General features: G+C 38.0%; 1 protein-coding gene and 1 long non-coding RNA gene across 10 annotated transcripts in view; one reads left to right on the plus strand and one right to left on the minus strand.

The window, feature by feature from the left end:
* LOC116848727 overlaps positions 1-7,730 on the minus strand; it is a 114,680-nt gene extending 106,950 nt beyond the window's left edge. The window contains exons 1-3 of the long non-coding RNA XR_004379006.1: positions 7,490-7,730; positions 7,286-7,377; positions 7,042-7,084 (exon numbers count right to left, since the gene is read on the minus strand). This is a non-coding gene — a long non-coding RNA (uncharacterized LOC116848727). The remainder of the gene's footprint in view (positions 1-7,041; positions 7,085-7,285; positions 7,378-7,489) is intronic.
* The window catches only part of LOC116848725 (zinc finger homeobox protein 3), a 680,554-nt gene that overhangs the window by 626,678 nt on the left and 41,694 nt on the right, over positions 1-12,182 (plus strand). For 2 of the 9 annotated variants that reach the window (XM_032825132.1, XM_032825131.1), the window contains exon 9: positions 716-786. The exons of 6 other annotated variants lie outside the window; for them this stretch is intronic. In XM_032825132.1, the coding sequence (XP_032681023.1) occupies positions 716-786 (71 nt within the window). Of the gene's footprint in view, positions 1-715; positions 997-12,182 lie in introns of those variants that run through there. One more of the 9 variants, XM_032825130.1, reaches the window with a different exon arrangement.

The raw sequence follows: 12,182 nt of genomic DNA on the forward strand, positions 1-12,182 counted from the left end.
TTCAGAGAGAGGCCCCGAAAGAGTAACTTTGTCCGTGGATATTCGCGAACAAGTACATATCGCGCTGAGATACGAGGCGTTTCGTTACCTTTAACATCCGCTCGCTTCATTACGCCGGGCTTTTCTCCTCGTTATCGAGAGCTCGAAGAATTATCGCCGCCCCTGTGCGCGCCTCCCGAGGTCTCCAGAGAGCGAGCGCGCGCTAATAGATAAACGAAGTCGCCTGTCAGCGTTGCTACTACTAGCTCGTAGCAGTAGTGGGCCGAGAAAGGCCGCATGACGACAATCAGAATGAGGTTGTGAAAGAATTCTACACGTTGATGTTGGAGGTGTCGAGGCGGAGAGAGAGTTTGGCCTGTAGTTTCGTTCCTTCAGAGTAGTTCGGCAAGAAAGAGAGAGGAGAAGAAAGTAAAAACAAAATATGCACAAAAAACAAAGAACAGAAACAAAATACGGATAACTAACGGATGATGTCGTGTCTCGTCACATGACGAGACGACGTCGTTTCGCGAAGCTTTCCGACCCGCTTCCAAGTCCAGGTAGAGTTCCTTGGCAACGCGAGATTCTGTAAATGTCGATTCACTCGTTCCCACACCCGCAATCCTCGTGCCTTCGGTCCCATTCCCGTAAAAAAAGCGAGATCAAATCCAAAACAAAAAAAAAACGATCACGAAAGCCTAGCCAAATGGAATAAAATGCCAAATGCTTGTGACAGTTTCAGCGGTGCAAGTAGACCATGCAGGCCAGGCTCTCTCCCAGCCTCAGTCGCGTCCTGGCCATCAACAGGTCAGTACGATAAATATTATACCAAGTTATCAGTGTGTCGAAGCCGCCCGATAGAACCACGGCGTAACGCGCTATCATGCGACTTACGCGAGACATACACTGCAAGTCCACACGGAAAAAATATTGGTTGAATTAATTTGAGTTCAGGATACATTAAAACCAGACCGCTTGGTGTCAGAAATGAACTAACCATAATTTTGGCTAATGTGACCAGACAAATTAGGCTATATACGTTCTGATTAAAGTAACCAGACAAGTTTGGTTATAATAATAGAGAATTATATATTACACTTCTTACTAGAAACTTCATTGTTTTTTTAATTAAAAGTTATTTCTATTTTAAAGGTGTTAATGTATGATTATCTTACTTGAAATTAGTTACTTAATTGACTCGGTGCTATATTGTATTTGAAGAGAACTCGCCTTTATCCTAGTGGAATTTGAAACCTCGGACCTTCCGGATTGTAAGTCGTCTGTCTACGCGCTACGCCACTTCTCCAATTGGCTGTAGTTATGCAAGAATGATTCAACTCCCATGAAGTACCTTGATAGAAATCTGTGCAGTTTTCCTAGATACTTAACCAGTTACTGTCTAATATTACTGCATTCCGATTAGTTATATCAAAACTATGTAGGAAATGGACAAGAACTTGGTAGAGTTTAAAAAAACTGCAAAACTGCTTATTTCATAAGCAGTAAATTTGCTTATTAATCGACTGAATAGTTTCGTTGTCCATTTATTGTTCAGTTTTCGTTTCGTAAATGACTCACATTTTGCGCATTTTTTGTGCACTGTAACTGCAAAAAAAGTGTTACTTGGGATCCCAACAGTTTTATTTGTCAATTATTAGACAGAAGTTAATATAACTGTTCAGTAATTGTTAAAAAACTGCATGATATTTTTACCAAAATATATTTCGAGAAAAATGTAGAGGTGAAAATATGATATATGATTTAAAAAGTATAGAGAGCACGGAGGCCCTTCGCAATAGTTCAACAAGTCAGGCATGATCAATCTTTTTCTCTTTAAGGGTATTCGTTGACAAGCTTAAAAATGAGTAAAAAGACGCAATAAATAAAAAAAGCATAACTAATAAAAAATAAAAACTGTTTTTAATTAATTTTAAAGTCCCTAAGGGTTGAATTTTTCTTTATTTTTCTTTATTTTTCTTTTATAGTTTTATATAAAAAGATGTACATAGATTATCTACTGATAATAAAAATTTAAAAATCAAAACTTTATAGGTTGAATCATTCTTGCACGACTATAGCTAATTAATAGATTAGTTATGTATTGTCTATCGATGTTGTAATCAGTGATGAACATTAGAACATGTGATTATAATAACCAAAAATTCTGTTTAGTTGAACCAACAGTCATTTAACTAAACATGTCATGTTAATCCTTGCTCTGTTGCTATATGTAGTCATAATAACCAGACACATGGATGTCATTACTACATACATAGTAACCAAATTCTAGTTGATACTACAATTAAATATATTCTGTTTATATATCAGAATATTTCGTTATAATAACGAGAGAGTCTGTTTATCTTCACCAAAACTTGCTTAACCAAACACGTGATGTTAATTCAACCAGGCATCTTTTTTCCGTGTAAGTGCGTTATTTCTAAAATAACATAAGGATAACTAACACAACATAAGTGAATAATTTAGCTGAAACTTTTTTTGCATGTTTCTTGCGGTTCGTGTCATCTAACTTATTTAAGACGTGCCAATTGCAATTGAATACGTTTAAACGTGTTGAACGATGCGACTTAAAGCGGTAAGAAACATGTGAGAAGAGATTCAGCCAAAATAATACGCTTGAATTTGTCGTGTACTCGAGAAATATCTGAGAACGATCGCGAGGGTGCGATATAAACTTCGGAGGTTAGCCAAGGATAACGACGAGGAGGGGACAAGGGTCGGCCTATCTCACAGGAAACAGCCGATACCTCCGTATCGAGGCGTGTCTTGATTGCGATCGTGAATTTGATCGCCGACGCATTACTTACCGTGGCTCTATCGGACACCTGTGTTCCCCCGGGGTGACCCGGATACGATTACGCGGCCGAAGCTCCCAGATTACGTTCCGCGAGACCGCTGGGCGAATTTACAATGTGCTCGGACAAATACGGCCGTTACGACGTGTCGTGGTTAGCTCGCTCACTCGTGCGCGAAAGCAAGCGCGAGAGCGCTCCGCGGGGGTTGTAGCAAACTTTTCACCCGCGACCACGCGAATTTATCTCCCGGCGTGACACTGTTTTCTTTCCTCCTGTCATCTTTTCGAAACAAGCTACTGGCCGGAGGGCCGCGCGGAATGAGCGCGGAGAACGGTCATGTCCCACGAGGGAAGAGAAAGAATGGGAGGCAGGGATGGGGGTGGTCGTCGGCGACGAGGAGGTGAAACTTTAAATCGCTGTAATTCGTTTTCATGGGCGTCCGCCGAACCCTCCCCGGCACTGCTCCCAGCATCCTGATTACTTTTTCGACCCCCTTCCAGCTGCGCACGAGTCTTCCTCTTTTTTTTCTTTCTCTCCCGCCGCGACTCTTCTCTCGTTTTCACGTGCGCGATTTTTTTCGTCACCTGCGAAATTAGCCCCGACTTCGAATCTATTCGGAGAGATAGATTTTTTCACGATTATCACGATGTGAGACAATCGACGATGGAAGCTCTACAATTTTTTTATTATATTTATGAAAAAAATGTGAGGCAAATTGAACTTCTTTTTGTTGCATTTTGATACAGCTGCAAATTCACTAAAAGTTACATTCAAATTTTTATATTATTTTTGCATGACATATTATTCGGGACAAATTTTTTCATTTTTTTCGTGCTTCTATTTTGTTATTCTATATAAAAAACTACATATAAAACTACATGCTTTCAAGCTTGTATTTCAAAATATATTTGTGGACAATTTTACTGAAAATCTGTAGTTCATGTTATATTATCCATACATTATGGATTTTCAATAAAATTTTCTTCAAAAGGAACATTTTAAAATGTAGCCCAAATAAATGTTATTTGTTTCAAGTATTTTAGAAATATATCCAGAAATCTATCATACGATCATCATCAGTATCAAATTTATTCAAAATACAAAAATTAGATTTATTTACTGCATAGAATCGACTCGACTTTTCTTCAAGAAATTTCTACAATATTTTACAGAAAGAATAAATCCTTCTTTTGAGAAGGTAACAATATATGAACTGATAATGAAATTTTCTAAAATTTGTATGCACATTGTATGCGATGAATATATTTCTTATCATATATGATTGTAAAGCTTCCATCGTTAATTTGAGTATATAAATATTATCAAGAGAATTTTTCTTAAAGATAATCATTACTTAAAAGAAGGGAAGTAAACTGAGTAATCGCTTAGTACTGCTGGATAATCTCAGCACTAGAGAATAATATTTTTCTATATGTATGTGTAGTAAATGTATGAAGCGCTCACAAGGGACATAACCTTTACGAATGGACTAGTATAAAGCTGTGTAGCTAAATTTACGTGCACCTGTCTATCTGAGTAACTCGACTAGTCACTCCCTGCAAAATCACCTCCTTTTTTGCGGTCAAGGTAATTCGAAATCGCGCTTTGGTGCGTTCGTTCAAAGTCTCTGCGACTTCGATCGTGGTACGTTCGACCATCCCTCAGCTTCCCTGCGCGACCCCAATGCAAATGCAAGCGCATCGCGACTGTTGATCCGCGTTGCGTCCATACAGAGAATAAATTCCAACACGCGTCTTGGAAGGGACGAAAGTCACGCGGCTAAATTCATAGATGCATTCTCCGCTTCGTTTTGTTTTATTAATATTATTGTCGAATCACGCGATTATTATCGAAGATCATGCGTATATATTGAGAGCAAAAAATATCTAAGTAAGAAATATTTATTCAGTGGAAACTATCTACTATCTAATAATGTATTTACTTATACTAACATAAAATATTTTCCAAATAACTTTAAAACTCTTTAGCTTTCCATGAAAGTAATTATTTGCTCTATTCAAAGAAAAAAATTTAGATTTAAATAAATATGTTACTACAGAGAGAGAAAGAGAGTAACTACTAAATGAATGTTTTTTATTTTTTAAAAGCCACACGACAAAAATTCATAAACGCATCCTCCGCTTCTCTTTGTACTTATTAATATTATTGTTGAGTTTCGCGATTGTTATCGAGGGTCACACGTATACAGTGAAAGAAAAAGATATCTAAGAAGTAAGAATATTCAGTGAAACTGAACTCTCTAATAACGTATTTACTTAACATAAAAAATATTTTTCAAATAGCTTTACAACTCTTTAGCTTTTCACGAAAGCAATCATTTATTCCATTTAATGAAAATAATTTAAATTTGAGTAAATATATGTTATTAATACCCGCCGAGAAAGAGAGAGAGAGAAAATTAATGTTTTTTGCTTTTTAGATATATTTATTTCCCAGTGATACGTGTTCGAGGAGTGTTACTCAATTGATAATCGCGCACGATCAGAGATCACGGAGGGCAAATAGTCAGAAAATAAATCCGTGACAAAATGCAGTTTAAATAGAGAAATCGTGACGACGAGGCGTCGTTTGACTATGCGACTGGCCATAGCATGATCGATAGTTATAAATGTATTACCTCTATGGACACAAAATCGTATCGTTCGGTTGCTCAATGATTTATGTCGCTGCTTATGAACCGCATCGATTTCTCGACGCGTGCCAACGTTACGCCTATGTAATTTAATGCAGTTTACTTCTAACAAATATTCGTTTGGTTTTGCGCTGGTTTCGATCGAGTTGCAGAAAGTCAAGCAGAGAGCCATCGATAGACAATATCGCCGCATTTCATGCTTAAACGCTGTCAATCGTGTGATTTTAAGCGACACGTGTCACTGCGCGATCACGTCAGCTTTTCTCGACGTACAACCGCTTTCATTTGCAGCTAAGTAATAATTAAAAGTTCAAGCGGCGTACTTTATCCTCGAGATATTTTTGCTTTTTGCGGTGGCTGCACGCTACAGACGCGCGTTTTCTCGCGCCATATTAATCCTTGAATATTTCATGAATAATCTCGCACTGTTAAGATAAAAGTACCAATTCCCGGATACATACCTAATCCTGGATATTCTTCATATTATGGTTTTTAAATACGTATATTTAAACTTTCAATCGTGCAATGACTTTTGTCATCGGCGTTCAATGCGATTTAGAATGCATGCGTATATGACGCTTTCTTGTTCAAATTGTGCACTCACCATTTCGCATTGATATCCCGCGACGTCCAGTCGCGTTGTCCCACGTAAATCGCACTTATATTCTACTACTTTACTACACTGTATTCGCAATCGCGATCGTTTCAACGGTACTTAATGATTTAGCGAAAAGTACGATATATCCCGAAGCTTAGACAACACATTCACATGTAAACAAACTGTATGTCGGAGACTACGTCGCGTTTGATAATATTGAGAGGAAAAAACATTTCATTTCGCGAAGAATTGTACTTTGACGAGAAATGAGATTTTTGTTTTGTGCGAATTTTAACATACTCCTTTAAATAAATACGATAAATATTCATATTGAATTTTGTGTCTCGAGAAAGGTGACGTCATAAATTGTCACGTGTAAAAAATCCGAAAATTGACAATTGTATTGATTGCTAAATTATCGTGAACAAAATAAATAATCATGAATCGTGTGATGCAATTTTGATGCGCCATCTTGAGGCGCAAATTTTAATAGACATTTGGCACTGCTTGAAACAGTTGGGGGATCACACTGAATGAATGGGAAACAGTATTCAGGAGATGTATCTTTAAGTGGAAAATATTTCACAGCTCAAACATCTGGTAAACAAAACGTTTATATTGAAAGAAACGATCCCCTGATTGTTTCGAGGATTATATTGCAGTGGATGGCAAGGATACATATATATATAAAACCCCTACACTGAGAGAAAAATTTGGCATTTGTGACTGTAATCGTATGATAAAATAATTATAGTTAAAAAATTCATGTTTATACTTGTTAATTCATATAAATACTTTATTGTTACTACTTTCTTAGAACAAAAAATATGACTAGAGCAAATTAGTTAGACTATAATTAGTAATAAAATTAATAATTTTTTTCTCTCAGTGAATATATAAGAATTTACAAGCTAAGTAAATTCACGTGATTAATTTTACGTGAAAGCATCGACTACCAATAAACCCATCACCTTAAATTTTTGTTTCTAACTCACCGAAATACCGCCAACCTAGGATCGGCCACGTTCTGCTACAAATCTGGAACAAAGAAATAGAACGTCATTGGTTAGACACAAAAACTGGTTAAATAAGACGGTGTAATAAGAAAAAGCGCGTGGATACGAGCGTGTTAACCTTTTGCGACAGTTGTAACTCAGCAACTTTTACTTGGAGAACTAGCCCCAATTTTCGATCGCACATAAAAGATTCAATTCAAATACGGGAAGTCTATCAACCTACCTTCAAGTTGGTCCGAACCGGATCCTCCGGTAAGGCATCCACGTGCCTCCCCGAGAACTGCAACCACCGTGTGGCCGTAAGTTCCGACTGATCTGAAACAAAAAGCGAATTTCCTGATTAGTTATATGAACGGATGTCTGAGCATCGGGAGAAGCTCGAGACTGATATTTCTCTTCTGAACTGATCAAGATGCAAAGTAGTTACCCTCAAGACCACGGGATACTGCCGCTGCAAGATGATCGCAGCACTATGATCACACACGCGAATATAATCAGTAACGCGCAATATAACAAGTCTCACGCAAACCGGAAAGATCGGCAATCACGGGCTACGTCTCCCGATCCGTTTACCTTCGCGTCAAGGAATGTTATGATCGCTCGGCAGTTATACATACGTACGTTATTGTCCCCGAGGCCACGTGACCTCTGCCGGTGAGACGATCTCGAGGGGGTACCGTTACGTTAATTCAATATTCTCAGCATCTCGCGTGTGATATCGATATTATACATTATCTTATAGTATTTAATCCCCTCCTCCTTCAACCGTCCTCTTCAAACCGCCAAGACGCAATCTTAGCCGTGACAGCTGCTCTCGTGGTTACCGTCCAAGTAAGCAACGGGCAAGATTAATTTAATACATATTTTCGCTGTAACATTGTATATTATTTTACAATATTACCCTTTGTATTCTTCAAGGCCATTTAAGATTTCTCATGAAATTTATGCTACATTTTTTGGTTATCGCGCGCAACAGTTCTAAAACTATATATAAAAAATATTTTGTATTTGTGTTGAAATCGATCCTTGTAGAAATTTTTTGTTAAATTTTTAACATGTTCATGTATTAATTTAACATATTATCGTTGTGTCATTTTGATCATTCTATATTAAGTTTATATTCATCACCTTTAAATATTAACATAACACAATTTGTATGTGAATTAAACAAATTTTAATGAAAAGCACGGATAATTTGGGTTATTTGTTTATATATTTATCTTGCGTTGAATGAACACAGAAATTAGAGCGCACAAGTTAAGACATGCAAAATGTGTTAAATTTAAACAAAATAAAAAAAGAAAAACGAAATTTTACTGCCGAGTGTGTTATTTTTATAGGAATCTCTTTTTACATGTTTCTTACCATCTCAAGTCGCGTCATATAATACGCTCAAACCTATAAAATTCTAATTTATACATCATAAACGTGTTCAATGACGTGATTTAAAACCGCAAGAGACGTGTAAGAAGAGTTTAGTCAATTACACGCTTTTGCGTTTAAAAATAATACACTCGGATTTGCAGTGTAACGTCAGCTAGTTTAGATTTGGATTCGAAAGGCGTTATCGCAGCATTTCAGTTTTATAAGAAATTTGAAATGCCATCGCCATGGCGTCTTGGGAGAGCTAAGGGGCTCAGCTAACCCCCAGGACATGTAAACTGTCAAAACGCATAACGCGTGATAATGGTCGCTCATGGTTACCATTCAAGTGACTCACGCCGTGATGGAAATAGCCAACCAGCATGGCGGCAACAATAAGATAGCGCGTCCTTTTTAAGAAAAGGATCATTTGATCCACGATAGCGGATCCAGTGCATTCGCAACTCCCATCGCAAATAATCATCGCGTCTCCATTGCACGACGTTACAAAAATTCAATAACGGTATTCCATCGTATACGGGCGCGCGTGTCATGCACCACCCGAGAGCGCTCGCGGCTTCGCGCGACGTTTCATATAGCTCCCGCGCCCTTGACGGGCATCCAATTATACCGGGCGTCGTCATTATCGCCCGGTCACGGTATCCCCATCGGGTGGGAGTCGGGTTCTTCGACAAACTGTAGGAACAAGGTGGAAAGTGGGTGGTCGTCGGGCTGGGGATAGTGTCAAGGAGAAGGGAAGTCCAATAATGAGACGTCCTCGCTTTGAAGTTCGCACCGGTCGTTCGCTGCGAATCGAAGAACCGCCGATGCCGAGGGGTGAAATGGACGACGGGAGCCGCGCGACGACGTGGCCGGCGAGGCTGCCGAGAAGGGTGGTGAGGCAGGAGCAACAAGAGGAGGAAGAGGAGAAAGAGAAGGAGGACGCAGTTACACTTTCTGGAGAATTACGGATCCTGCCGCTCGTTCGTTCGTTCGGCTACACGGCGATCCGAGAAAGTGACGTATCGACTAAACAATGTGCCACGTTCGAGAAGACACGGCGCCGAGCGTGAAAACGACATCCGATCGAAACGACCTGCGCCCGCCGCCTTCCTCGTCGCCTCGTCCTTCGTCCGCCTCTCCTCCGGATCCTCCTCGCTCTTCCGTGACTATCGCGACCGTTGTCCTGGCTGCGACGTGTACCGAAATGTCACGGCGAGGCACGCCGGCCCCGGGTTCGTCGGCCGCTCTTGGATTAAATCGTCCCGAACAAACGTCTCGCGGACGAAGAACATTGTTAACACGCTCGACACGCGCAACTGAGCAAGGAAAGGCGATTCGCGACCGCCGAAAGAAATAAGCCAGCCAACTTTTTACTTATATTTCCGCGCGTCGGCCTGTGCCCGGGGCTGGAGCGTGTGTCAACTCAAAGTCAAAAAATCTCTCCCGTCAGACTGTTCCACTGGTTTCTACATAGACTGTCTGACGATACACATAAAACTCTGTGTGTGTATGTATGTATGTATGTACGTATATATATATGTACAGGATGTATATATATATACACTCTCCTCCGGACGTTTAGTGGGGACGTAGAATGGGTTGATGTGAACATAAAAGTCCTATACCGTTTTGCGATATTCGCAATAATTATCGAGATATTAATTGTAAAAAATTTGTGAATGATCATGCAGAATATGGTAAATGAGTTATAATAGCAACAACTGCCGTCGTGTATTTATACTTTAGGTCAAATTGAACAAAAAAGTCCTCTACCATTTTGCAAATAATCACATAGATTTTTAATTATTAATTAAAGAAAATAAGTGCATTATCACGCAAAATCGTGCAATAATCTTCTTTAATTAATAATTAAAAATCTATGTGATTATTTGAAAAATGGTAGAAGACTTTTTTGTTCAATTTGATCTAAAGTATAAGTACACGACGGCAGTCGTCGCTATTATAACTCATTTACCATATCCTGCATGATCATTCACAAATTTTCTACAATTAATATCTCGATAATTATTGCGAATATCGCAAAACGGTATAGGACTTTTATGTTCACCTCAACCTGTTCTACGTCTCCACAAAATGCCCGGAGGAGAGTGTGAGACACCCTGTATATATGTGTGTGTGTGTGTGTGTGTGTGTGTGTACATTAGATCAACTGAACAGAAAGAAAAGTCGTCCACCATTTTGCAAATAACCACCTAGATTTTTAAGTTATTGGTTAAAGAAGATTGGCGAACGATCGCGCATGATTATTCGCCAATCTCCTTTAATCAATAACATAAAATTTTACGTTGTTGTTTGCAAAATCGCAGAGGAATTTTGTTCAGTTTGATCTAACTTGCACATACGCGGGGGTTTTATATATAATCGCTGTCAGACATCCTATTTACAACTAAATATGCAATACATTAGAGTCTGGCAAAAAAGCCAGGTGAATAGAAGGCTGCAGCAAGCAGTACGCAGCAAGCTAGTTGTGAGCATCCAATATGGCGATGTTTAATTGGAAATGTACTGAGACGCAATTATTATTGAAATATATCTATGAGTGATGTTGCTTTAGAAAAATAAAAATAGCTTCAACGCAAATAATTGAAGTGCGTGTATATGAAATATCGTGCACAATACAAATGTAACTTTTAGGAGAAAAATAAACCGTCTTCAGAAACTTCAAAAGTTCCAAAAAATATGAAATAATTTTGACTCAATATTATATTGATTCAAAATTATTTTATACATTTAAAGTTTTTGAGACTATTGAAGGCGGTTTATTTTTGTTAAGTTTTGTAAATGTTTTTATTTCTTTTTTTTTTATTTTGCGCCTTTTAATTATTTACTAAAAGTTTGTAGTAAAGTCGGTTAGAAAAATACAAATTTACAGATACCACGGAAAGTGTACTGAAGCACACTCGACAGAACATTAATTTATTATAAATTTATATATAATTTTTATATAAATAAATATCACACACATACACACACAATAATATATCCTAATAACAACTGCATCCCAACTTGTTTCCAGTCAAATATCGTTATGTTGGATGTTTTCACTGGCGTATTCACACGGGAAAGATATAAAAATTATATATTAAGATTATATTTCATTTTACAATATTTTTTTACAAAGTTAAACAATACTATAACATTATGGTATATATAAATTATTATGGAAATAATAAATTTATATCGAACATACGATACAAAAATCATTCAAATAATTATAATTTTATAGTATATAGTAATATGGTTATTATATATATATAAATATATATATATATAAAATATATAAAATATATATAAATAATATAGTATATAGTAATATAATAATTTTATGGTAGAAAGCCAAACGTACTTAAAATCTTTAAACAAATATATAGTAATTTCGATAATAATCTCTATATGGTCCAAAATCAGAAAATTTTGTTGCAATTTTTACTACAACGTTTCCTCAGTGTACAGCAATATGTTTGTAGATCAGTGTGCATCTCCCGTGTCGAGATTAAAATCACCGATACGAAACGCCGCGATTTCCGAACGATTCTCGCTGTCTCGCGAGCGTGTGTTAACAAGGACGGATCCGTGTAGACGTCTCGAACAAAAACGCGTAACGAACAGCTTTTCGTCCCACGCGTCCTCCGCGCGAGAAGGAATAGCTTCCTCCGGCGCGATATACGCGAGGGAGGGATTCGCCGGACGCGGCGGGCGACGAAGGTGCGCGATTCTTTTATTCGCGTGATACG

This window comes from Odontomachus brunneus, unplaced genomic scaffold (assembly GCF_010583005.1).
Source record: "Odontomachus brunneus isolate Ranch 3 - 2012 unplaced genomic scaffold, Obru_v1 Obru_scaffold_099, whole genome shotgun sequence".
Classification (NCBI taxonomy): domain Eukaryota; kingdom Metazoa; phylum Arthropoda; class Insecta; order Hymenoptera; family Formicidae; genus Odontomachus; species Odontomachus brunneus.